At 32.5% G+C, this 27,398-nt stretch overlaps 1 protein-coding gene and 1 long non-coding RNA gene across 2 annotated transcripts; both read right to left on the bottom strand.

Annotated features, from left to right (window-relative positions):
* LOC139497522 (collagen alpha-1(I) chain-like) lies at positions 1-25,767 on the bottom strand. The gene is made up of 11 exons (XM_071285749.1): positions 25,683-25,767; positions 23,154-23,185; positions 22,360-22,432; positions 20,582-20,602; positions 19,973-20,014; positions 19,024-19,503; positions 17,453-17,523; positions 14,804-15,599; positions 1,564-1,584; positions 960-1,001; positions 1-494 (listed from the first exon to the last, which is right to left on the bottom strand). The coding sequence occupies exons 1-11, from the start codon at positions 25,765-25,767 to the stop codon at positions 1-3; spliced, it is 2,157 nt and encodes a 718-aa protein (XP_071141850.1).
* Positions 3,594-6,920, bottom strand: LOC139498084 (uncharacterized). Its single transcript, XR_011657805.1, has 3 exons — positions 6,819-6,920; positions 4,289-4,320; positions 3,594-3,659 (listed from the first exon to the last, which is right to left on the bottom strand). It is a non-coding gene; the product is annotated as an uncharacterized lncRNA (long non-coding RNA).
* Positions 25,768-27,398: the final 1,631 nt, after the last annotated feature.

The following is a 27,398-nucleotide window of genomic DNA, read 5'->3' as shown; positions in this document are numbered from 1 at the left end:
CTAAATACCATTACATCCTGATGAACCAGAATCTCCTTTTGGACCAGTGGGTCCCGGTGGCCCTGTTTGTCCAGATTCTCCACGAGGTCCACTGTTTCCTCGATCTCCTGTGCGACCAGCATCTCCTTGTGTTCCCTGTTGTCCTGTCGATCCAATTTCTCCTTTTGGTCCAGGAGGTCCAGTCGGACCAAATGGTCCAGATGGCCCAATGCCTCCAGAGGGTCCAGTTTCTCCAGCAGGTCCTCTTTCTCCTTTTTCTCCTTGGATACCATTATCACCTGGTGATCCCTGTTCTCCTTTCATTCCGTCAAAGCCAGGGATCCCATCAAATCCGTTTTCTCCAGTTGGTCCAGCAGGTCCTCTTTCACCAGTTTTACCAGTTTTCCCAGAATCTCCCATGTCACCTTTTGTTCCTGGAGACCCATTGGACCCTCGAGGTCCAGCATGTCCTGTTTTCCCAGGGTCTCCAGCTTGACCAGTATATCCTCTCTTTCCTACAAAAGGTGAAAAATGGAATGAAAACAGTAGCTAGGATTTAGGAAATACTTGTTGCCTGGATTACTTATTTTTTTGTCTTTATAGAAAAATATTTGAATACTTGTGTCCAGCCTTTGAAATTTTTAAGCAAAACTATTTGTAATACACCAACTATACATTCTGAAGTCTTTAAAACTAGAGATCTTCTTTGATTATTTTTCAAACGTGGGATAGCACGGATTCGAAAAGAATAATAAAAAATGTAACTTTCGATACAAAACATATATTTACAGTCTGTACATTCATTTCTAGTAATGTGGATTTTTGTTCTTTCATGGCAATCATTTTTATTGATTGAGGAATACTTTGTGGTTGTTTGATTCGTGGTTTTGCTTTAGTTCCTATGGAAAGAAATATTAGTAAATTCGTTTGACATTGTAGTTCCTGGTGATTATTCTCAATGAATCTTCAGTACGTCTTACCTTCAGCACCCTGTTTCCCAGGAGGACCAGGTACTCCAATTTCTGAAAATGCATAATTTAAGTTGTGTTTTTTTTTGTTCTATTATTCCTGATTGACGTTATCATTTTAATGCATGGAAATTTGTACCTTCCTGGAAAATTATCCATGTCATTTCATATTATCAGTGTTGATATAAAATTCAGTTCATTATATAAAGCTATGCTTTGTTGACTTGAAACTGACAGCAATTCTCTTTTCTATATTTTTTCCCTCTTTTCTCTATTATTTTGTCCATTTCGGACTTCAACCTTACTTTTTAATGATTATTCAGACATGTTAGAAAAGGAAGCAAAATAATTTCAAAGCTTTGGTTTGCATTATCGAAGATACAATCCATAACCGCCAGCATTTGAAGAGACCACAATAAAATAACCATAAAATTTAGAAATATAAATCTAATATTTCTCCTTGTTTTTCGTCTCCTATTAGTTGCCTTTGAAATATCTTTCAACATTTTGTTGAACACTTTTGACAATAGTACCAGTAAGTCATTAGATTTTAAAACGGCGAATCAATTGCTATGTTAGTACTGTATGTATGTTAACTACAAAGGTTTTAACTTACCAACGACTTCATAAGGTTCATCTGTAAAAATAAACAATAAAACAATACACTTTTATGTTCCTTACGTCGTAACTACAATCCCCTTCCCTTTCATGAATGTGACCTACCGAATTAGACTATTTACCGGATTTGTAATCACATAAGCAACACGATGGGTGCCACATGTGGAGCAGGATCTGCTTACCCTTCCGGAGCACCTGAGATCACCCCTAGTTTTTGGTGGGGTTCGTGTTGTTTATTCTTTAGTTTTCTATGTTGTGTCATGTGTACTATTGTTTTTCTGTTTGTCTTTTTCATTTTTAGCCATGGCGTTGTCAGTTTGTTTTAGATTTATGAGTTTGACTGTCCCTTTGGTATCTTTCGTTTCTCTTTTAATATTTCTTCATTTATCGCAGTCACTTTTTCATCATTTCTGTGTGATTTTAATGTTACTCAATTGAAATTGAAATGATCTACCGAATGAGTCATATCAACGAGTCTGAACTTACATGAACAATACGACAGATGTCATATTTGGAGCAGAATATCCGAACTCAGCAGCGGGTATCACCAACGTTTTTGATTGGGTATCTGTTGCACAATCTATTATTTTCTGCTTTGTGTTATGAATACTTTTGTTTTTATTTTTTATTTTCGTTTGTTCATGGGGTTGTCAGTTTTGTTAAATACTCATCAGTGTGAAATCCCTTTGTTATCTTTCCACTCTTTTTTATATATCTTTCACATTAGCTTTGCATAGAGAAAATATTTGTGGGTGCACTTATCTTTATTGGCAAATATATTGCTGCTGGAATATCTGTGAATCAATAAAAGAGGGACGAAAGACACAAGAAGGACAGTCAAACTCATAGATTGAAAACAAACTGACAACGCCAAGTCCAAAAAATAAAAAGACAAACAGACAAATGATTGTACAGACGACACAACACAGAAAACAAAAGACTAAGCAACACGAAACCCATCAAAAACTTGGGGTGATAAAAGGTGCTCCGGAAGAGTAATAACATGATTGTTTGTTGTTTTATTTATTTCAAATAGCAGGTATTTGCCTTAATAAACATTCAGCGGGATGAAAGATGTTGATTTTTGACTGTCATTGAAAATACTGGAAAACTTGAATAGGAAAATCGTTAAGACTTGTTAAAGGTCACCTACGGATCAATCAAGAAGCCGATGTCCTATCTACCCAATTCAACTTTCCTGTTGTGACCTGAGGTAGCTACGTATTTTTACAAACTGTACTATCAAACGGATGCCTGGCTTTGGAGAATGTGCTATTGCTGTTCAGACGATGACCAGAAGTTCACGATTTTCCTACCCTATTAGTTCTTTGTGTTGAATAACACGAATGATACTAAATGGACCGTTGTTGCTTATCTGATAATTAAATGCTACACCTTCATTATAATTGTAACATTTTTTATAACATGAACAGTAACAAAGTGCAAATTACTCATTCTGTATATGAGCATTAAACGCGTATGAAGTAGTTTGCAAATAAAAAGAAACAGACGTATATAGTTGTAAACAAAATGTTTTTTTCTGAATTAAGATTAAATTACAGGAAGCTGAAATGGTTACAGTTTACCTTCATCCACCATTTCAGGCTCCTCATTTATTTGGTATAGTCAATATAATATTAAGCAAAGTCTAATGAAAAATAACTATTATCATCGATTTTTTTTTAGCTAGAAAAAAAATAAGTACTAAAAACAGATTGAAAAAACTAAATTATCAAACACAGATAAACTTGATCTTTCTAATAGCTATTTATATTCCAAGAAAATATTAATGTACCTCCTACAAGAAGAAATGCAAAACAATAAATCAAACGTTAAAGGGTCACAATAGGAACTGGTAAATAGACTATTGTAAGAGAACGAACTTTTTTTCCCTTGTTCATGATCGACATATACATTGTGCGTCGTCTGCGAAGGAAATCACTCGTTACAATGGATCAAACGTGCAAGGGTCGCAATAGGAACTGGTAAATAGAATATAGTATGAGAAAGAAAATATTTACCTTGGCTTTGTCCTTGTCCATGATCGAAGTAGTCTGCGAAATCGTTAGTATATCTTTTCACACGATCTACAACCTGTTTTGGATGTAATATTAAATTTGTAAAGATATTTCATTATAAGTTTAAATGAATATTTTAAAACTTATATCATGAATATCCCGATTCAGAATCTACCGGACGCGAGGCATTTTCCCTGTTTGTACCAGAAATTAAAAACAATACCACGCCATTGGTTTATATAAAACGTTTAGGACGTTGTTATCGTATCAACGAATGCAATTATTCATTGCTTTCATTACATATTAGAGTTTCCTAACAGTAACATTGTATTGAAAAGTTTAGATAGAAAATAAAGGAATTGTTTGACAACAGATAATTCTACTCTATATGTTAGAAATTAAAATGATTAAGGTGGTACCTAACACATTGACTAATATTAATTTGGCTAGTTTAATTTTCATAAAATTTGAAAAAAATGTTTACTTTGACCCTTTGACAAAAATATAAAAATTTCAAAAAATTTGAACCAACAACTTTCTCAAAAAAATTTCGTTGGTTATATAACAGTTTGAAACACTAATTTTGATCATTGAGAAGCTTGATTTTTCCATAACAAAACAACTTGATTAAAACATTTAACTGATTTTTACAGAGTTATCTCCGTGTAGTGTTAGGTTCCACCTTAAATAAGTAAAAATTCATACCTCATCTTTATCTTGTTGTTCTGTAAGTTTGCCTACAAAAACATCAAAACTCTGAATATCAATATTTGTCTATGATGCTTTTTGAAAAACTTTAACTATGAATGATCTATAGTTAGAGATGCTAAATACAATAATTATTTCTAAGCACTCGAACTACATGTTGTTATTGTAGAATAATCTCGAGCAGGTACCAAGAAAATTGGAAAATATATCGCTCAACACACTAAGCAAATAAGTTTACAGTTTTAATAAGCTCAAATTGAAAAGATAAAGCCGTTTTAGGTAAACTTTAAATGAAGGATTGATGCTAAGGTTGAAGTCCAATTTAAAAAAAAAGTATAAATCCGTACAACAGCAAAACCAATGTATTTGAAGTTAGCAGCCGGTTGGATATGGAATATCGAATAACGAACCGCGGCTGATAACTTCACATCCATGCAAAACTATTGGTATTTTAAAAATATAAAATTGAGAATGGAAATGGGGTATAAAAAGCAGATATGAACCTTTTTGAAAATTTATTTTTATAACGTCAAAGTACGGCTAAAACACAGGATTTTCTGTGTCTATATTATGTTGTATTGAAAACATTTACAAAATACCCAATGATATCACAATGTGACAATTTGTTTTAGTTAAAGAGATTTTAACATAATATATTTAAACACTTCACTGCATACAATATAACATTTGATCACTTAGTGTTTATAACTATCTAATTCATGTGAGACACAAATAGCTCCAGTATCCATAACACAAATCATTGCATTGAGCGCACATTTATATGTGTAGTACATTTATGTATATAGGATCTGTTGTAGAGTTGTCACTTGTTTAGACGTTTTTATCAAAATAATAATTTTGGTGACTGTATCTTACGTTCCTTTACATTTATTAAGCTAATCTGCAATTACTTCCATCTTCATGCCTTATGACTGTGTTACAATTATAGATCCTACTGACGAGAAAAAGTAACACTATGCCAACGAAAGCTGAACTATTAGTTCAGTCTAGGTGGTCGATGGATCTAGAGCGTTGGACACAGTGCAAGCGATGTTGTCCCTATATCCCAATTGCACGAGTTCGAATCCCTGCGAGGGTAGAACAACATTTGGTTCCGCAAATTTGCAGATTTAACATTGCTGTGCAGATATTTGGAGTAATTATATAAATATATATATATGTATTCCGATTATACGATCGCATGGGTACAGTATTGAAACATGTTTTCATCATAAACAGTGATCTTAAAAATGTTCAAAATGAAGTTCTAAACATTTATATATTAAAATTAAAACATTTCAAAAATGTTAGAACTTTAAATGATAAATATTTGAGATGCTTTATCAATTAAGAAAACTGCAATTTGAAAAGTTTTTAAAGTTTCATGTTGATAGCTCTATCCGTATACAGTAATTCATTAAATTACAAAGATTAGTATGGCATTCCTCAAAGCTAATAAATGCATACAAACATTACTGAATATATAGTATGAATAGTGAAGAAACAAATCCTTTACAAATTACAAAAATGATATAACTCATGAAGGATTTCCTTTCTATTGACAGCATTTACGTTTAATATTTTAAAGGAACAATCAATGATTAAATTAAATTGAGAATAGAAATGGAGAATGTGTCAAAGAGACACAAACCCGACCTAAGAGCAGATTAAAGTATATTTGCAGACGACATAGATTTGCATGTACATAAGTCACATCAGATAGTCATATTTCAATTTTATATTTCTATTAACCTAATATACAGTTAAGATAAAATTCATCGAAACCACGAGGAAAATGATAAAAAGATATAAAATAAAATATCCAGTCTCGTTGGTAACACGCATCGGTTTCACCATAATAAAAGCTTTACCTTTTAATATTTTACCGTTTATAAGTCTTTAAGTTTCTATTGCTTAGTTTGGAATTAGACATCAAACTATCAGTCGTGATGTTTTACTAACTTATCAAACGTAAGTTATTGTTGTTTCCTTTTAAACAAATTTATCACAAATTTGGACTTGTCCTCAATAAATTTTCACATTTTTTCAACTCAGGCTTCATTTGTTGGAAATTTTGATAAATACGAATGTGCTACATTTGAACTGCTTTATAGAAAAATCGAATACGAACTGCTTTGCTCATTAAAACCAGAATAAAGTAGACAAAAAGCAAATTAAATGCCCCTGAAAATATTCATTTTCTTTGTATCATGTAGTGGAGTCATTTAATATTTCGTTAATAGTTTGTCATGTTTAGGCATTTCATAGCCGATTACACATCATTGTTTTTGGTCATTGTTAATGGCCTTCGTTGATATAAAGTTGTTGGTTAAATTCCATAATTCAAAGAGAGAACATCAACATAAAAAACAAAAGAAAAAAACGCAAAACAAAACGACCGAAAGAAACATCGGTCTACAAAACAATGCAACAGAAAACAACTAGATCACTTGAAACACGAACTTAACGTCCACATAGTATAATTTGGTATAAAAGTTTAAATTAATTTTTAAAAATTAGAACTTACCGAGTATCTTTTGTGTAGATCTAGCATCAGTCTGAAAAGCAACAAGCGCTGCTAGGCAATACCAAAGACACAAATACATTGACATCTTTCTGTGTGATTGAATACTATGAAGAATACTTTCAAAGTGATCCGTTTAAATACTTCTTCTAAGCATTAAAATTCTTTTGTTTAACCATGTATCCTTTTGAAAAATAATAATTTTCAAGTTTTAAGCAACATGCCCCTCTTTGTTTATTCATTATGAACACATTTTTCGACTTTAATTTTCATTTAAAAATATCAAAAAAATTGTAAAGAGAATTTAAACATATAAAGTTAAAGCCTTGAAAAAAACCCCAAGTAAACAAAATAATTCAAAGGTACCACGTTGTCAAATCAAAGGCATCAACGAGCAAAGTATACATTATGTTTTATTTTTAAAATGTGGTTGTATTGGTAAGTGGGTTTTATAGGTTTTGTAAAGAGAGTATTGTGGGTCAATATGACCTTTAAAATGCAGTTGGATAATCAATTAATCACGGATCCAACATTTTACCTTATTTTGTACAGATATGTATTATCAATAAGGCCTGAAATCGAGAATTGTAATTTATCAAAACAACATTGTCCAACATTTTGGCTTTGGATTGAAATTGACAACTGGCCCTTTACGAGTGTAGTGGAAATAGTTTGTTAAACACGACGGGTGTCACATGTGGAGATGGATATGATAACCTTTCGCAGAACCTAAAACCACCTTTGGGTTTGGAGGGGTTCATGTTGCTTAGTTTATATCGTGCTTATCATGTTTTGTGTTCGATTGTTTGTCTTTTGTGTTTTTTTCGTTTTTTTACCAAGGCTCAAGGAATTTTCAGTAATAGTCTACTAGTTTTGACTCATTTAATTTTTATATCCCCTTGGATCAGCCAATTATTTCACTACTCTTTGAATCTCAGAAAATAATCTAGATACACCCGTCGCGAGTTTTGCCAAATCAATAATTTTCCTTTGACAAGTTGAAAGAATCTAACAGCTTAAATTTAGGAAAAAGTAGATAACTATTAAATAACAATTGCCACAGTCGTATCATTTCTGTGTTGACATGTGTATTTTGTGAACAGATTTTCATTATTTGCATATTAAGTTATGCATTATGTTATTGAAAAAGCTGATTCAGTTGTCTTTAATATTGCTTATTTGCTGATGTAATAAAAAAATAAATGCCATAAACATTTGAATTCCAATAAAGTAGACGAAGAAGAGAAACTTAGCATATAGATAAAAAAAAAAGTTAAAGACTTCAGTTTTTAGCAAATCCATCAGAATACCTAAACGATGGCATCAATTATTATAATAAGTTTCTACGTGGAAAATAAAGATGAATAGTTTAAATTCGCAATAAGTTCTTTTTAATTATATTTCTTTAAAAAAATACAACAACAAAAATATCAATCTCCAAGAAAAATTCTAAACGGAAAGTCCTAAAGCGAATGGCAAAAATAAAATCGCAAATTCATCAAACGAATAGATAATAACAGTTTCATGGATAAGCAACAAAAAAATCGGACAAAGATTAAGGATCAAAATACAGACAGACATTTTGTCAGTATACAGGACAGGCATTATGTATCATAAGAAACGGAAAAAAATGCCCATCATAATCCAAACAAGATTTCATCTTTCTGACATGCAAAATAATTTTTAACTTTTATATAAACAGTATGTATCAGTATAAAGGACATACAGTATGTATCAGTATAGACATGATAGAGGACAGACCTAAAAAAAAATAAAAGGGTCATTCCAGATACCCAACCTACATACGCATTAGTAAATACGAGGGATGATAGTTTTTTTCTGCATGTTCTAACAAAGTCATTCAAGATACCCAACCTTATTATGTATTAATAAATACGAAGGAAGATAGTTTCTTCTGTATGTTTTAACAAGGTCATTACAGATACCCAACCTTTATATATGTTAATGAATACGAGGGATGATAGTTTCTTCTGTAAGTTTTAACAAGGTCATTCCAGATACTCAACCTACATATATATCAGTAAATGCGAGGGATGGTCGTTTCTTCTGCATGTTCTAACAAAGTCATTCGTCTAAGCATGAAAATTCTCTTGTTTAAAAATTCATCCTTTTGAAAAATAATCATTTTTAAGTTTTAAGCAGCATGACCCTCTTTGTTTTTTCATTATGAACACATTTTTCGACTTTAATGTTCAATTTAAAATAATCAATAATTTGTAAAAAGAATTTAAACATATAAAGTTATAGCCTTGAAAAAAGAAACCAAGTTAACAAAATAATGCAAGGAGGTATCACGTTGACAAATAAAGGCATCAACGAGCAAAGTATACATTATTTTTTATTTAATGTGGTTGTTATGTTTAATGGGTGTTATAGGTTTTGTGCAGAAAGTATTGTGGGTCAATGTAACCTTTTTAAATGCAGTTGGAGCTTAAACTTAATCATGGATTCAACATTTTACACTATATTGTACAGATATGTATTATCACTAAGGTCTGACATCGAGAATCGTCATTTATCAAAACTACATTTTCCGATACTATGACTGAAATTGATGACCGGCCCTTTAAGTGTGAAGTGGAAATTGTTTGTTAAACACGATGGGTGTGACACGTGATAACCCGTCCGCAGAACCTAAATCCATCCTTGGGTTTGGAGGGGTTCGTGTTGCTTAGTATATATAGTTTTCATTATGTTTTGTATTCTATTGTTTGTCTTTTGGTTGTTTTTTCGTTTTTTGCTAAGCCCCAAAGCATTTCAGTATTTGTCTACTAGTTTTAACTTAATATTTGATTTCAATATCCCTGTGGATCAGCCATTTAATTCACAACTCTGTTAAACTCAGAAAAGAACCCTGCGTACGACTAGATACACCCGTCGCGAGTTTTGCCAAATCAATAATTTTCCATTAAAAACTTGAAAGCATCTTACCGTGCTTACAGCTTCAAAAAAGGAAACAGTAGATAATTATTGAATATTCTAATATGACGTGCTTCTATAGCTTTGTAAAGAAACCATACTATTATCCAATAAAACTAGTTTGCACATGCGTATATTGACTACGGCAGAAAAATGAACTTCGTCAAATTGGTATGCATTTAATGTTTTTCCTTAAATTAAAACACTTTCAAACACTAAAACGATACACATTTTGTTACTAATACTTTTACAATGGCAACAATGTGTTACAATTCGTAATTGACATATTTGACCTAGATACCACAACGTTCATGTTGGCTGTTCTAATTTCAAAACCCCTCCCTCTGAAAAACACGTTTCATCTCTCCCGTTAAAAAGGCATGTCATTGTATATAATAATTTCATTGAAACATATGTTCCGACGATAAAATATAAAATAAAGTATAGGTTATTATTACTGTTGTACTGAAATGACAAAATTGTTTCATATTTCTGATAAAATGGATTGACCCTAGCAGGGAATCGAACCCCATTCTCCTATAAAAAAAAATAGGCGTAATTACCAATATACCACCAAGGTTTCCAATCCATTTTACAAATGCAACAAGATTGTCACACAGTATTAATTTTAATCATCATGTAATACAGCATTTGAAATCGTCAGATCTTTGGCTTTGGTCAACTTTACAAGGTGTAGCCACCGCAAGTATAAATGGATCTCTGTCAAAGGGCCCCTCCTGCCAAGTCTCGAATGTCAGCACAACTTTATCAAGGAATCCTCTATCAGATATGAAAATATTTACCAATGCTACAATATTAACCGGTGGAATATTTACGATTAATTTAGTAAAAAAAGACCAACCCGATTCTCCTTGTGCGTCCACCGCCATTGACAATTGACTTGAAAATGTGTGTGTCAGAAATTGACCTCAGAGGAAAAGACTGTTGTAATATAACTTTTCTGTTATATTGTGACACAAATATTGTTTTAGTTAATACATTAATTTGTTAATTTCTGTTTCAATTTTGAATTTTAGAAATACAACTTTGCGAAATTAAACTGGTTTGAAATAGTTGGATAAAAACGACAGGAAGGTTGATGGAAGAGCCTACACAAATACGGTACACTTATGTACACAGCGAACATAGAAATTACCGTAATTGTCCTAATCAGAATCGAAATAATTGATGCCAGCTATACTTTATTGTAGTTTTAACATGGGTAGGCATTATATTCGTGTTATGTTAGCCCTCGCTATCGCTCTGGCAAAAATAATCACGAATATAATGCCTACCCATGTTAAAACTACTATAAAGTATAGCTGGCATCAATTATTTCTTAAACAATTGCTACAGTCGTATCATTTTTGTGTTGACATGTGTATTTTGTGAACAGATTTTGATTATGTCCATATTAGGTTATGCATTATTTTATTTTAAAAGCTGATTCAGGTGTCTTTGATATTACCTATTTGCTTTTATAATAAATTAAAAAAAAAACAATAACACCGTAAACATTTGAATTTCATAGGAAGTAGAGAAGAATACACACTAAGCATATCGATATTAAAAACAAGGTAAAGACATTTTTTTTTTAAATTCCAATAGAAAATACCCAGACAATGGCATTATAATTATATTTAGTTTCTACGTGAAAAAATAAGGTAAATAGTTTAATTTTTTTTAAATTATATTTCTTTAAAATGTACAATAACAAAAATATCAAACTCCTAGAAAAAATTCTAAACGTAAAGTCCCAAAGCGAATGGCAAAAATAAAACTGCAAACTCATCAAACGAATGGATGATAACAGTTTAATGGATAAGCAAACACAAAAAATTCAGTTAGAGATTATGAATCAAAATACAGACACACATTTTGTATTAGTATTCAGGACAGACATGTTGTATAAGTATATAGGACAGGCATTGTGTATCATTAGACATTATGCATGAGTATACTGCACATACCGTATGTATCAGTATACAGGACAGACATTGTGTATCAGTATACAGGACAGGCATTGTGTATCAATAGACATTATGTATGAGTATACTGCACATACCGTATGTATCAGTATACAGCACAGACATTGTGTATCAGTATACAGGACAGGCATTGTGTATCAATAGACATTATGTATGAGTATACTGCACAGACCGTATGTATCAGTATACAGGACAGCCATTTTCTGCCTGTTCTACATACGACTCAAAGGTCACGTTCAAGTCAGAATAATAAAAAACTAATATCCATACAAACGTTTAACAGCATTCTTAACAATTGGTTTTTTAGAAATGGTCCAAATCCATATTAACGCAGTCAGGATATATATATATTATGATATCTCTGACTCTAAGATCACATTTCTTGACACTACAACGCAAGTGAGGGATGGAAACATATTTACAGATCTGTATTGCAAGCCCACAGACAAGCATCAATATCTGTCTCCTTCAAGTTGTCACCCTAAACATTGCACCAAGAGCATTCCCAGGCCATACGAATAAAGAGGATTTGCTCCACCAACGATGTTGCCAAAAAACGACAACAAGAACTTCGCGGTCACCTAAAACATCGAGGCTACAAAAGGAAAGACATTGATAAAGGTTTTTCTCGTGCTAGCAACATCAGCCGAGATGAACTTTTACAATATAAAGTCAAAAAGGTCAACAGGAGGGTGCCTTTTGTGTTGACTTACAATCCAAAATTTGACAACTTGTCTCACCTTATCCGCGAAAGTTGGAAAGATATCGAAAAACATCCTTAACTATCCAAGATCTTTCCCGAGCCACCTGTACTGGCTTTCCGCAGGCCCAAAAACCTTAAAGACTTGCTGATGAGAGCTGAGTTATCCTCTCAAGCAGGCTCTTCATCAGTGGGCTCTTGTAAGGGTTGTGGAAACAAACGATGTCTGACTTGCAAACAAATACTGGATACCCAGACTTTTAACAGTCACTCCACTGGTACAGAATACACCATATTTTGCAATGTTAATTGCAAGACTACAAATGTTGTGTATCTCCCAGATCTCAATCGACTGACCATTACTATCATTGACCACAACTCTGCTTGGTCTAGGGAGGATAGACTTACTCGGGAAAGATTTTGGATTAGAAAATTAACAACTTTGGCACCAAATGGGATAAATGAAAAGAAGTAGTTCGACACCATGCAGTGCTTCACATCTGGGTTATATTACTTATTATTACAGTCTCCGTTTCTATTTCTTTACCTTACTCATCTCTAAAATTAAATCTGTTGAATATAACAATTTAAATTGCTTAATTTTTTGAGGGATGTATAAGTACCAAGCCACGTCCAACTATTTTACTTTAGTCAAAATTTGTTATTATGTTTTAACGGCCGTTTGTTTTAAACATCGCAGACTCTAATGTAACTACACTACAGTTGTCAAATCTGAAATATTTAGAAATTTAGACCGTTCAGTGCTGTTTATTTTGGAATTCTTATTGACGCAATCTTTCTTGTAACATCATAATATCGACACCGTTAAAGCTTTAAAATTGTGCTAGTTCACATAGCACATTATTATTTTTATTTAAAGCATATATGTGAACTCTCTGATGTAATTAGTCATATAACCTATGTCATATTCAACAAATATTTATAATGGTGCAAGCGTCTTAACTGATGTTCGGTTTGCCTTTTTTATTGTATAAATTTCAAGATTTAGTAAAAGTTTAATCTAAGAAGACTTAAAGATGATTCATTTAACATCAGAATCTGACTGACGAAGGATATCTGTTATCCGAAATATTTATAAATAATTACATTTATAGTTCCTTTTTATATCAGTGGTGTTGTTATGTACACTTTTTAGGCGTTTACATATTTATTTTATTGTGTACATGTATCGTTACTTGTAACGATTCAGCTCCCACGTGGGAAAAATCGTTGACTATTATTCAGACGTTTGATATATATATAGTGTCTAAAAATAGCAACAATCAACATTCAATCTATCTAGGTGTGGATCAGTTTGTAAATAAACTGATGCAGTTACTAAATTAAATTATATAAGTGTCTAAGAATGTAACTTTATATAGATATAGGAAGATGTGGTGTGAGTGCCAATGAGACAACTCTCCATACAAATAACAATTTAAAAAGTAAACAATTATAGGTTAAAGTACGGCCTCCAACACGGAGCCTTAGCTCACACCGAACAACAAGCTATAAAGGGCCCCAAAATTACTAGTGTAAAACCATTCAAACGGGAAAACCAACGGTCTAATCTATATAAACAAAACGAGAAACGAGAAACACGTATATATTACATAAACAAACGACAACTACTGTACATCAGATTCCTGACTTAGGACAGGTGCAAACATTTGCAGCGGGATTACAAACACTAATGAGTGTTATAAAATTAGTTGTTATATTTTATATATTATTCACGCAATATTTCGCTAAACAAATTAGCTTCATCGGGAGTGTGCATCTATCTAGGTGAAATCGGATGCATGACAAAAAAATATCTTTGTAGCTTGACGTTTTTGTGTAAAAGTTTAAAATATTGATTGATGGGGTATATACAAGATATTTTTGCCGTTTATTGTACAAAATAATTTTTAAATCTAAACAAATAGTTGTTTTAGTTAAATAGAATGAAATTCATGATTTATTCCTTTGGTTTTGGGTAGAACTGTTTTTCATCCCTCTCATTAAGTCCATCAGGTTCAATAGTACGTAGCTGATGCATCCAGAACCTTTCTCTCTGTTTTCTCCTTTCGGAGTCCCAATTTTGATTTACCTCCATTATTTGACAGGTGATATTATCAAAAGTATGTCCTGTTCTTAAGAGGTGTCTCTTCCTTTTGTATAGAACGACCGGTGATTGTTAAGTCTGATGTTGAATGTAGTTTCTGTTTCACCAACATACTGCAGCTTGCAAGTTCCACAATTAAGAATATAAATACTATTTTCCGTTTTGCAATTAGATGTAACATAGATGTTGTATCGCTGCTTTCTTACTGTGCTGCTAAAAGAGTGGTCAGTGTTGGCGGCTTTACAGCACTTACAATTGCTTCTACCGCATTGTTTGTAACACCCAAATTTAGAAGTTTCTTGTTTCTTTACTTTTGATGTCACAAGTATGTCTTTGAGATTTTTGGGTCTGCGATAGGCAATAACAGGAGGTGATGGAAAAATTTCTGTTAAGGAAGAGTCATTTTCGATAAGACGCCAGTGCTTTCGGATAGTAGATGAAATATTTGTCAAATCGGGATGGAAGGTTACAACAAACGGAATTCTATCTGCACGGGTCGTCTTATCTTTGTATTCCATGAGGCTAGCTCGATCTTTTTCTTGGGCTTTATCAAAAGCGTCTGTGATGTTTTTGGTTTTATATCCTCTTGATTTCAGCTGTGTTTTTAGTTGTCCCAAACGATAGTTAAGTTTGGATTCCGAGGAGCAAATTCGCTTTAGTCTGATGGCTTGACTGTAAGGTATACTCCTGGAGCAGTGTTTCGGGTGACAACTTTTTGGAGAAAGGAACTGGTGTTTATCAGTTTTCTTTGTGTGGAGATCAGTTGTCATGATCCCGTTTTTTACAAATGTGGTGGTGTCGAGAAAAGCAATTTTCTCGCTTGAAAATTCAGATGTAAATTTAATTGAGTGATGGAACTGATTACAATGATCTAAGAAATCTTGCAAATGTTCTGCAGTATCGTTCCATTTCATGTCAATATCATCAATAAAACGGAGCCATGACAAGGGTTTGTATGGCACACTTAAAAGGATGCGTTCTTCGAGATCCCCCATACAAATGTTGGCAAAAGAAGGTGCCATTTTTGTTCCCATATTAGTTCCGTCAATCTGTAAAAAGTGCTTGTCGTTGAAAATAACAACGCGTCGGCGTACTAAATTATAATCCTGGTACCTTTGATAACTATTATAGGACTTTTAGCATCTTCTATACATATTTTATGTACATTATGGTATGACACTTGATCTGATCACCTGAGATCATCCCCAGTTTATGGTGGGATTCGTGTTGCTTATTCTTTATTCTTGTGTTTTGTGCACTATATTTTATCTCTTTGTCTTTTTCTTTTGTTCGTTGTTAGTTTTTTTTTTTTTTTTCGATTTATGAGTATCGTTTAAAATTAAAGACAAAGAACAGTCGATTGTTGTAGGTACAAATGTATGCTGATCTAATATGTGCATTGGCATGAATTGCACCGAAAAACATTCAGAGAAGATATAAAAAAAAAATTTATCAAGCAAAGACTTGTATATCTCCAACCGGCGACAGTATTTTGTGAAGAATAATTAAAAACCGACAAAAGTGTCATCGAAAAAAGAAATTCGAATACAAGTTTTTATGTAAAGACGTGTTTGGGTTGACTGTTTTGTCTTAAACATTCAAAAAAACATATTTGATTTATCATCTCTCTTAAGATCTTATTAATTTTAAATATAAATATGACCTGATTGCCGTTTTTAATTTTCTTCATAAAAAAAACTGTCGCCGGTTAAATAAAAGGGTTGACGTACTTGGGAGATACGTTTGACAAAGTAGAATCTGTTCTGCAGCTAAACTAAGTTTATATTTATTATTGATTTACTTTGTAGTCTTCATATTTGTCTTGCTCGTTTAAAATCAAGCTCCCTTTCGATTTAAAAGTATGGATTTCATTTTCCTCAGTTATAGACCTTTTAACCGACAATTTTCTTCAGAATCATATACCACCTTCTAGCGTTATTCACTTTTATTGGTTTTTGCAACAATTCGAATGCGTCGACGATAGCCGCGTCCTTTCGTGGTCTTTGGTGATCGTATATGTATCCCAATGCAATTTTAATATTTAAACAAGATAGTGATGACACAATGATTTGTTTTTTCAAAAAAGTCTAAATATATGTTTCAAACTTTGTGAAAATGAATATCTTACATCAGCTCCTGCAGGAGTTGACATCACGTCAAATTTATGAAAAGGTCAACATATTCAATAAACTAGTGTATAATTAAAAACTTTACTTTTATTGATTTTGTCATTATTCGTGTACATCTTAACAATCAAGCAAGATTTTAAAATGATGCCGATTTGTTTTTTGATATTAAATCAATACATTTACTATGACTTACAAACGGAAATTACTGTACTACAGGCTTAAGACAGGCACATATAGAATGTGGCGGGGTTAAACCAGTTGCATTAAATTATTTCATGTATCTTTTGCCTATATTTATAAATTACTTCACACTGGTTCAAAGTAAAATCACAAAAATACTGAACTCAGAGGAAAATCTAATCGGTCCATAATCACTTCAACTATTATCAGTATAAATAGGGAAACGGTAAAGTTCGTGTAATGCGTAAAAATAAATAAGCGTGCTTTTGTTCTATTTTATTCTACATCAATACATGATATTGGCCATTTTCATTAAAGACATAAAAACGCATATCTTTCGGGAGCATTCGCTCAATCTATTCTGATCCTTCCTATTCTTCCAATTCTTCTGATGATTCTGATTCCTCCGATTCTTCTGATTCTTCAGATTCTTCCGATTCTTCTGATTCTTCCGATTCTTCTGATTCTTCCGATTCATCAGATTCTTCTGATTCATCAGATTCTTCCGATTCATCTGATTCTTCTGATTCTTCTGATTCTTCCGATTCATCAGATTCTTCCGATTCATCAGATTCTTCCGATTCCTCCGATACATCAGATTCTTCCGATTCTTCCGATTCATCTGATTCTTCCGATCCTTCTGAATTTTCACATTCTTCCTCGCCTGAAAGATAAAAAAACAAATCCGTTAGATGTATTGATTGATACTTTATTCTAAAAGAATATGAATTATTTATAAGTTACAATTGTCTTTCAACAAGCTTTCAGTTACTGCAAATACTCTAATATCCGTGTTTTGTGTCTAATTATAATGCTAGTTGTGATGTGTCATTTCTCTTTAAAGTAAGGCCAATTACAACTATTTTTTTCTATGTTTTTTTTTATTTTAAGCTATTTCATCACTGTCCCAGATAAGGAGAGGATAACGCGCTCACAAACATATTCATTTTGGAGCCTTTTATAGCTGACTATGCGGTATGGGCTTTGATCATTGTAGAAGGCCGTACGGTGACCTATAGTTGTTAATTTCTTTGTCTTTTTGGTCTCTGATGGAGAGTTGTCTCATTGGCAATCATACCACATCTTCTTTTTTTAATTCATTCTTCATCATTGTTAATTTGTCTTTCTCAAGTTGAGAACTTGTAGTTAATTCGTTGGACTGTTTCACACCTCTTGAACACCGGTATACTGCTGTTGCCTTTATTTGCCATCCATACTGTATAGGTTTACTGTATGGGTAAATGTGCATAAAATAGGGGGGTTGACAGTGGAATTCCAGTATTGGTTCCCAAATTTTCCACGGGAAACAGTGACAGAAGGGCAATGGTTAAAAAACGTGTGGAGTTTAATATTTGCAAAGTTTGAGGTGAATTGTAAAAGTTTCGAAACTAGACTTGAGAAGTTAAAGGTGAAAAGTAAAGTAATTAAACCGTAACTTGAGAACTTGGAGGTAAACAGTAAAGTATCGAAACCGGTACTTAAAAAATTGGTGATGAACAGTAAAATAATGTATAAAGAACTTAAGAAGTTTGTTGTGAACCGTAAAATAGCTCTTTAAATAGTTGGTTTAAACATATTTATTTAAATAAATTTTAAATAGTTAATTTGACACATGGCAAAACAAGTAATAACGGTATAATCATGATAATTGCAAAAACGAAAAAATCAATATAGATTTGAAGTTAACAATTAAAGGTCGTCAGCATTCGATTAAACTGGTTGAGCAATGCTATTGTATTACGGGAAACATATTTGTTTAACAGGTTTAATGCTGAACAGGTCTGTTACTAGAAGCCAGAAGCTAATTACGTAATTTACACCCCAAAAAAAAGCTGGTGTTTAAAGCAAAATTATTAAGACTAGAGACTAACATTCGGACTTCTATTTTATTTTATAATCTTAATGAGTTACATTTATGTTGGAACAGACAATATTAAAACAGAAACATGATGATTGAGTTTAAGGTATCAAATTAAAAGTGTATTGCTTCTCAGAACAAAAGCATGAACATGGAGGAAAAAGACGAAACAAATTTAAAACTAACATAAAATTCGGTATATCATATGATCATAGAATAATTTTGTAATAAAGGACTTATTTAATCATGCAATTGACTACAAGGGCATACACCACTACAAATATTCTTAAATCTAACTACCATTACATCCTGATGAACCAGAATCTCCTTTTGGACCAGTAGGTCCCGGTGGCCCTGTTTGTCCAGATTCTCCACGAGGTCCACTGTTTCCTCGATCTCCTGTGCGACCAGCATCTCCTTGTGTTCCCTGTTGTCCTGTCGATCCAATTTCTCCTTTTGGTCCAGGAGGTCCAGTCGGACCAAATGGTCCAGATGGCCCAATGCCTCCAGAGGGTCCAGTTTTTCCAGCAGGTCCACTTTCTCCTTGTTCTCCTTGGATACCATTAACACCTGGTGATCCCTGTTCTCCTTTCGTTCCGTCAATGCCAGGGATCCCATCAAATCCGTTTTCTCCAGTTGGTCCAGCAGGTCCTCTTTCACCAGTTTTACCAGTTTTCCCAGAATCTCCCATGTCACCTTTTGTTCCTGGAGACCCATTGGACCCTCGAGGTCCAGCATGTCCTGTTTTCCCAGGGTCTCCAGCTCGACCAGTATATCCTCTCTTTCCTACAAAAGGTGAAAAATGGAATGAAAACAGTAGCTAGGATTTAGGAAATACTTGTTGCCTGGATTACTTATTTTTTTGTCTTTATTGAAAAATATTTGAATACTTGTGTCCAGCCTTTGAAATTTTTAAGCAAAAATATTTGTAATACACGAACTAACTATACATTCTGAAGTCTTTAAAACTAGAGATCTTCTTTGATTATTTTTCAAACGTGGGATAGCACGGATTCGAAAAGAATAATAAAAAATGTAACTTTCGATACAAAACATATATTTACAGTCTGTACATTCATTTCTAGTAATGTGGATTTTTGTTCTTTCATGGCAATCATTTTTATTGATTGAGGAATACTTTGTGGTTGTTTGATTCGTGGTTTTGCTTTAGTTCCTATAGAAAGAAATATTAGTAAATTCATTTGACATTGTGGTTCCTGGTGATTATTCTCAATGAATCTTCAGTACGTCTTACCTTCAGCACCCTGTTTCCCAGGAGGACCAGGTACTCCAATTTCTGAAAATGTATAATTTAAGTCTTTTTTGTTCTATTATTCCTGATTGGCGTTATCATTTTTAATGCATGGAAATTTGTACCTTCCTGGAAAATTATCCATGTCATTTCATATTATTTCATATTATCAGTGTTGATATAAAATTCAGTTCATTATATAAAGCTATGCTTTGTTGACTTGAAACTGACAGCAATTCTCTTTTCTATATTTTTTCCCTCTTTTCTCTATTATTTTGTCCATTTCGGACTTCAACCTTACTTTTTAATGATTATTCAGACATGTTAGAAAAGGAAGCAAAATAATTTCAAAGCTTTGGCTTGCATTATCGAAGATACAATCCATAACCGCCAGCATTTGAAGAGACCACAATAAAATAACCAGAAAATTTAGAAATATAAATCTAATATTTCTCCTTGTTTTTCGTCTCCTATTAGTTGCCTTTGAAATATCTTTCAACATTTTGTTGAACACTTTTGACAATAGTACCAGTAAGTCATTAGATTTTAAAACAGCGAATCAATTGCTATGTTAGTACTGTATGTATGTTAACTACAAAGGTTTTAACTTACCAACGACTTCATAAGGTTCATCTGTAAAAATAAACAATAAAACAATACACTTTTATGTTCCTTACGTCGTAACTACAATCCCCTTCCCTTTCATGAATGTGACCTACCGAATTAGACTATTTACCGGATTTGTAATCACATAAGCAACACGATGGGTGCCACATGTGGAGCAGGATCTGCTTACCCTTCCGGAGCACCTGAGATCACCCCTATTTTTTGGTGGGGTTCGTGTTGTTCATTCTTTAGTTTTCTATGTTGTGTCATGTGTACTATTGTTTTTCTGTTTGTCTTTTTCATTTTTAGCCATGGCGTTGTCAGTTTGTTTTAGATTTATGAGTTTGACTGTCCCTTTGGTATCTTTCGTCCCTCTTTTAATATTTCTTCATTTATCGCAGTCACTTTTTCATCATTTCTGTGTGATTTTAATGTTACTCAATTGAAATTGAAATGATCTACCGAATGAGTCATATCAACGAGTCTGAACTTACATGAACAATACGACAGATGTCATATTTGGAGCAGAATATCCGAACTCAGCAGCGGGTATCACCAACGTTTTTGATTGGGTATCTGTTGCACAATCTATTATTTTCTGCTTTGTGTTATGAATACTTTTGTTTTTATTTTTTATTTTCGTTTGTTCATGGGGTTGTCAGTTTTGTTAAATACTCATCAGTGTGAAATCTCTTTGTTATCTTTCCACTCTTTTTTTATATATTCTGTCATATTAGCTTTTCATAGAGAGAATATTGGTGGGTGCACTTATCTTTATTGGCAAATATATTGCTGCTGGAATATCTGTGAATCAATAAAAGAGGGACGAAAGACACAAGAGGGACAGTCAAACTCGTAGATTGAAAACAAACTGACAATGCCATGTCCAAAAATAAACAGACAAACAGACAAATAATTGTACAGAAGACACAACACAGAAAACAAAAGACTAAGCAACACGAACCCCATCAAAAACTTGGGGTGATAACAGGTGCCCCGGAAGAGTAATAACATGATTGTTTGTTGTTTTATTTATTTCAAATAGCAGATATTGGCCTTAATAAACATTAAGCGGGATGAAAGGTGTTGATTTTGGACTTTCATTGAAAAATACTGGAAAACTTGTATAGGAAAATCGTTAAGACTTGTAACAGGTCACCTACGGATCAATCAAGAAGCATGGTGTCCTATCTAAGTGCAAATTACTCATTTTGTATACGAGCATTAAACGCGTATAAGGTTGTTTGCAAATAAAAAGAAACAGACGTATATAGTTGTAAACAAAATGTTTTTTCTGAATTAAGAATAATTAAATTACAGGAAGCTGAAATGGTTACAATATACCTTCATCCACCATTTCAGGCTCGTGATTTATTTGGTATATTCAATATAATATTAAGCAAAGTCTAATGAAAAATAACTATTATCATCGATTTTTTTTTTTTACTAGAAATAAAGAAATAAGTGCTAAAAACAGATTGAAAAAACTAAATTATCACACACAGATCAACTTGATCTTTCTAATAGCTATTTATATTCCAAGAAAATATTAATGTTCCTCCTACAGGAAGAAACGCAAAACAATAAATCAAACGTTAAAGGGTCACAATAGGAACTGGTAAATAGACTATTGTAAGAGAACGAAAATATTTTCCCTTGTCCATGACCGACATATACATTGTGCGTAGTCTGCGAAGGAAATCACTCGTTACAATGGATCAAACGTGCAAGGGTCGCAATAGGAACTGGTAAATAGACTATTGTATGAGAAAGAAAATATTTACCTTGGCTTTGTCCTTGTCCATGATCAAAGTAGTCTTCGAAATCGTTAGTATATCTTTTCACACGATCTACAACCTGTTTTGGATGTAATATTAAATTTGTAAAGATAGTTCATTATAAGTATAAATGAATATTTTAAAACTTCTATCATGAATATCGCGATTCAGAATCTACCGGACGCGAGGCAATTTCCCCGTTTGTACCAGAAATAAAAATAATACCACGCCATTGGTTGATATAAAACGTTAAGGATGTTGTTATCGTATCAACGAATGCAATTATTCATTACTTTCATTACATATTAGAGTTTCCTAACAGTAACATTGTAGTTAAAAGTTTAGATAGAAAATAAAGGAATTGTTTGACAACAGATAATTCTACTCTATATGTTAGAAATTAAAATGATTAAGGTGGTACCTAACACAATGACTAATATTAATTTGGCTAGTTTAATTTTCATAAAATTTTACAAAATGTTTACTTTGACCCTTTGACAAAAATATAAAAATTTCAAAAAATTTGAACCAACAACTTTCTAAAAAAAATTTCGTTGGTTATATATAGTTATCAAAAGTACCAGGATTATAATTTTATACGCCAGACGCGCGTTTCGTCTACATAAGACTCATCAGTGACGCTCAGATCAAAATATCTAGCAGTTTGAAACTCTAATTTTGATCATTGAGAAGCTTGATATTTCCATTACAAAACAACTTGATTAAAACATTTAACTGATTTTTACAGAGTTATCTCCCTGTAGTGTTAGGTTCCACCTTAAATAAGTAAAAATTCATACCTCATCTTTATCTTGTTGTTCTGTAAGTTTGCCTACAAAAACATCAAAACTCTGAATATCAATATTTGTCTATGATGCTATTTGAAAAACTTTAACTATGAATGATCTTATAGTTAGAGATGCTAAATACAATAATTATTTGTAAGCACTCGAACTACATGTTGTTATTGTAGGATAATCTCGACCAGGTACCAAGAAAATTGGATAATATATCGCTTAACACACTAAGCAAATAAGTTTACAGTATTAATAAGGCTCAAATTGAAAAGATAAAGCCGTTTTAGGTCTACTTTAAATGAAAGATTGATGCTAAGGTTGAAGTCCAATTTAAAACAAAAGTATAAATCCGTACAACAGCAAAACCAATGTATGTGAAGTTAGCAGCCGGTTGGGTATGGAATATCGAATAACGAACCGCGGCTGCTAACTTCACATCCATGCAAAACTATTGGTATTTTAAAAAAACAAAATTGAGAATGGAAATGGGGTATAAAAAGCAGATATGAACCTTTTTTTATAACGTCAAAGCACGGCTAAAACACAGGATTTTCTGTGTCTATATTCTATTGTATTGAAAACATTTACAAAATGCCCAATGTTATCACAATGTGACAATTTGTTTTAGTTAAAAAGATTTAAACATAATATATTTAAACACTTCACTGCATAAAATATAACATTTGATCACTTAGTGTTTATGACTATTTAATTCATGTGAGACGCAAATAGCTCCAGTATCCATAACACAAACCATTGCATTGAGTGCACATTTATATGTGTAGTACATTTATGTATATAGGATCTGTTGTAGAGTTGTCACTTGTTTAGTCGTTTTTATCAAAATAATTATTTTGGTGACTGTATCTTACGTTTCTTTACATTTATTAAGCTAATCTGCAATTAATTCCATCTTCATGCCTTAGGACTGTGTTACAATTATAGATCCTACTGACGAGAAAAAGTAACATTATGCCACCGAAAGCTGAACTATTAGTTCAGTCTAGGTGGTCAATGGATCTAGAGCGTTGGACATAGTGAAAGCGATGTTGTCTCTATATCCCAATAGCACGAGTTCGAATTCCTGCGAGGGTAGAACAACATTTGGTTCCGCAAATTTGCAGATTTAACATTTCTGTGCATATATTTGGAGTAATTATATAAATATATATATAAATATATGTATTCCGATTATACGATCGCATGGGTACAGTATTGAAACATGTTTTCATCATAAACAGTGATCTTAAAAATGTTCAAAATGGAGTTCTAAACATTTATATATTAAAACTTAAACATTTCAAAAATGTTAGAACTTTAAATGATAAATATTTTAGATGCTTCAATTAAGAAAACTGCAATTTGAAAAGTTTTCAAAATGTCATGTTGATAGCTCTATCCGTATACAGTAATTCATTAGATTACACAGATTAGTATGGCATTATTTAAAGCTAATAAATGCATACAAACATTACTAAATATATAGTATGAATAGTGAAGAAACAAATCCTTTACAAATTACAAAAATGATATAACTCATGAAGGATTTCCTTTCTATTGACAGCATTTACGTTTAATATTTTAAAGGAAAAATCAATGATTAAATTAAATTGAGAATAGAAATGGAGAATGTGTCAAAGAGACACCAACCCGACCTAAGAGCAGATTAAAGTATATTTGCAGACGACATAGATTTGCATGTACATAAGTCACATCAGATAGTCATATTTCAATTTTATATTTCTATTAACCTAATATACAGTTAAGATAAAATTCATCAAAACCATGAGGAAAATGATAAAAAGATATAAAATAAAATATCCGGTCTCTTTGGTAACACGCATCGATTTCACCATAACAAAAGCTTTACCTTTTAATATTTTACCGTTTATAAGTCTTGAAGTTTCTATTGCTTAGTTTGGAATTAGACATCGAACTATCAGTCGTGATGTTTTACTAACTTATCAAACGTAAGTTATTGTTGTTTCCCTTTAAACAAATTTATCACAAATTTGGACTTGTCCTCAATTAATTTTCACATTATTTAAAACTCTTTCAACTCAGGCTTCATTTGTTGGAAATTTTGATAAATACAAATGTGCTACATATGAACTGCTTTATAGAAAAATCGAATACGAAATGCTTTGCTTATTACAACCAGAATAAAGTAGATAAAAGGCAAATTAAATGCCCCTGAAAATATTCATTTTCTTTGTTTCATGTAGTGGAGTCATTTAATATTTCGTTAATAGTAAGTCATGTTTAGGCCTTTTATAGCCGATTACACAGCATTGATTTTGGTCATTGTTAATGGAGTTCGTTGATATAAAGTTGTTGGTTAAATTCCATAATCCAAAGAGAGACCATCAACATAAAGGCAAACGAAAAAGACACAAAACAAAACAACCGAAAGAAACAACGGTCTACAAAACAATGCAACAGAAAACTAGATCACTTGAAACACGAACTCAACGGTCACATAGTATACTTTGGTATAAAAGTTTAAATTAATTTTCAAAAATTAGAACTTACCGAGTATCTTTTGTGTAGATCTAGCATCAGTCTGAAAAACAACAAGCGCTGCTAGGCAATACCAAAGACACAAATACATTGACATCTTTCTGTGTGATTGAATACTATGAAGAATACTTGCAAAGTGATCCGTTTAAATACTTCTTCTAAGCATTAAAATTCTTTTGTTTAACCATCTATCCTTTTGAAAAATAATAATTTTCAAGTTTTAAGCAACATGTCCCTCTTTGTTTATTCATTATGAACACATTTTTCGACTTAAATTTTCATTTAAAAATATCAAAAAAATTGTAAAGAGAATTTAAACATATAAAGTTAAAGCCTTGAAAAAAACCCAAAGTAAACAAAATAATTCAAAGGTACCACGTTGTCAAATTAAAGGCATCAACGAGCAAAGTATACATTAAGTTTTATTTTTAAAATGTGGTTGTATTGGTAAGTGGGTTTTATAGGTTTTGTACAGAGAGTATTGTGGGTCAATATGACCTTCAAAATGCAGTTGGATCATCAATTAATCGCGAATCCAACATTTTACACTATTTTGTACAGATATGTATTATCACTAAGGCCTGAAATCGAGAATTGTAATTTATTAAAACAACATTGTCCAACATTTTGGCTTAGGATTGAAATTGATAACTGGCCCTTTAAGAGTGTAGTGGAAATAGTTTGTTGAACACGACGGGCGTCACGTGTGGAGATGGATATGATAACCTTTCGCAGAATCTAAAATCACCCTTGGGTTTGGAGGGGTTTGTGTTGCTTAGTTTATATCGTGCTTATCATGTTTTGTGTTCGATTGTTTGTCTTTCGTGGGTTTTTTTTTCGTTTTTTTGCCAAGGCTCAGTAATAGTCTACTAGTTTTGACTTATTTGATTTTTATATCCCCTTGGATCAGCCAATTATTTCACTACTCTTTGAAACTCAGAAAATAATCTAGATACACCCGTCGCGAGTTTTGCCACATCAATAATTTTCCTTTGAGACGTTGAAAGAATCTAACAGCTTAAATTTAGGAAAAGGTAGATAACTATTTTATCTTAAAATAACAATTGCCACAGTCGTATCATTTCTGTGTTGACATGTGTATTTTGTGAACAGATTTTCATTATTTGCATATTAAGTTATGCATTATTTTATTGCAAAAGCTGATTCAGTTATCTTTAATATTGCGTATTTGCTGTAGTGATGGAAAAAAAACAACGTAAACATTTGAATTCCAAGGAATTAGAAGAAGAACAGAAACTTAGCATATAGATTAAAATTATGGATGAAAATCCAGACAAACATTTTGCATCAGTATACAGGACAGGCATTGTGTATCATTAGACATTATGCAAGATTATACTACACAGACCGTATGAATCAGTATCCAGGACAGTCATTATGCTTCAGTATACAGTACAGTCAATATCTATCGGGAAACAGGACAAACATTATGTATCAGTATACAGGACAGAAAGTATGTATCAGAAAGCAGGACAAACATTATCTATCGGTATACAGGACAGATATTATGTTTCAGTATACAGGACAGAAATTATGTATCAGTATATATGACATCCCATGGTGACTATGTGGAACGCATCTATCCCGTCGAGCTAGAGATAAAGGATGCTACAGATACAGTTAAGTCGGCCTCATATCTTGACTTACATCTAGAAATTGACAATGAAGGTCGGTTGAAAACAAAACTTTACGACAAAAGAGATGATT

The sequence above is a fragment of the Mytilus edulis genome, chromosome 12, assembly GCF_963676685.1.
Source record: "Mytilus edulis chromosome 12, xbMytEdul2.2, whole genome shotgun sequence".
Taxonomy (NCBI): Eukaryota; Metazoa; Mollusca; class Bivalvia; order Mytilida; family Mytilidae; genus Mytilus; species Mytilus edulis.
The sequence above is the reverse complement of the archived record's forward strand: the minus strand, read 5'-3'. Positions and strand labels throughout refer to the sequence as shown.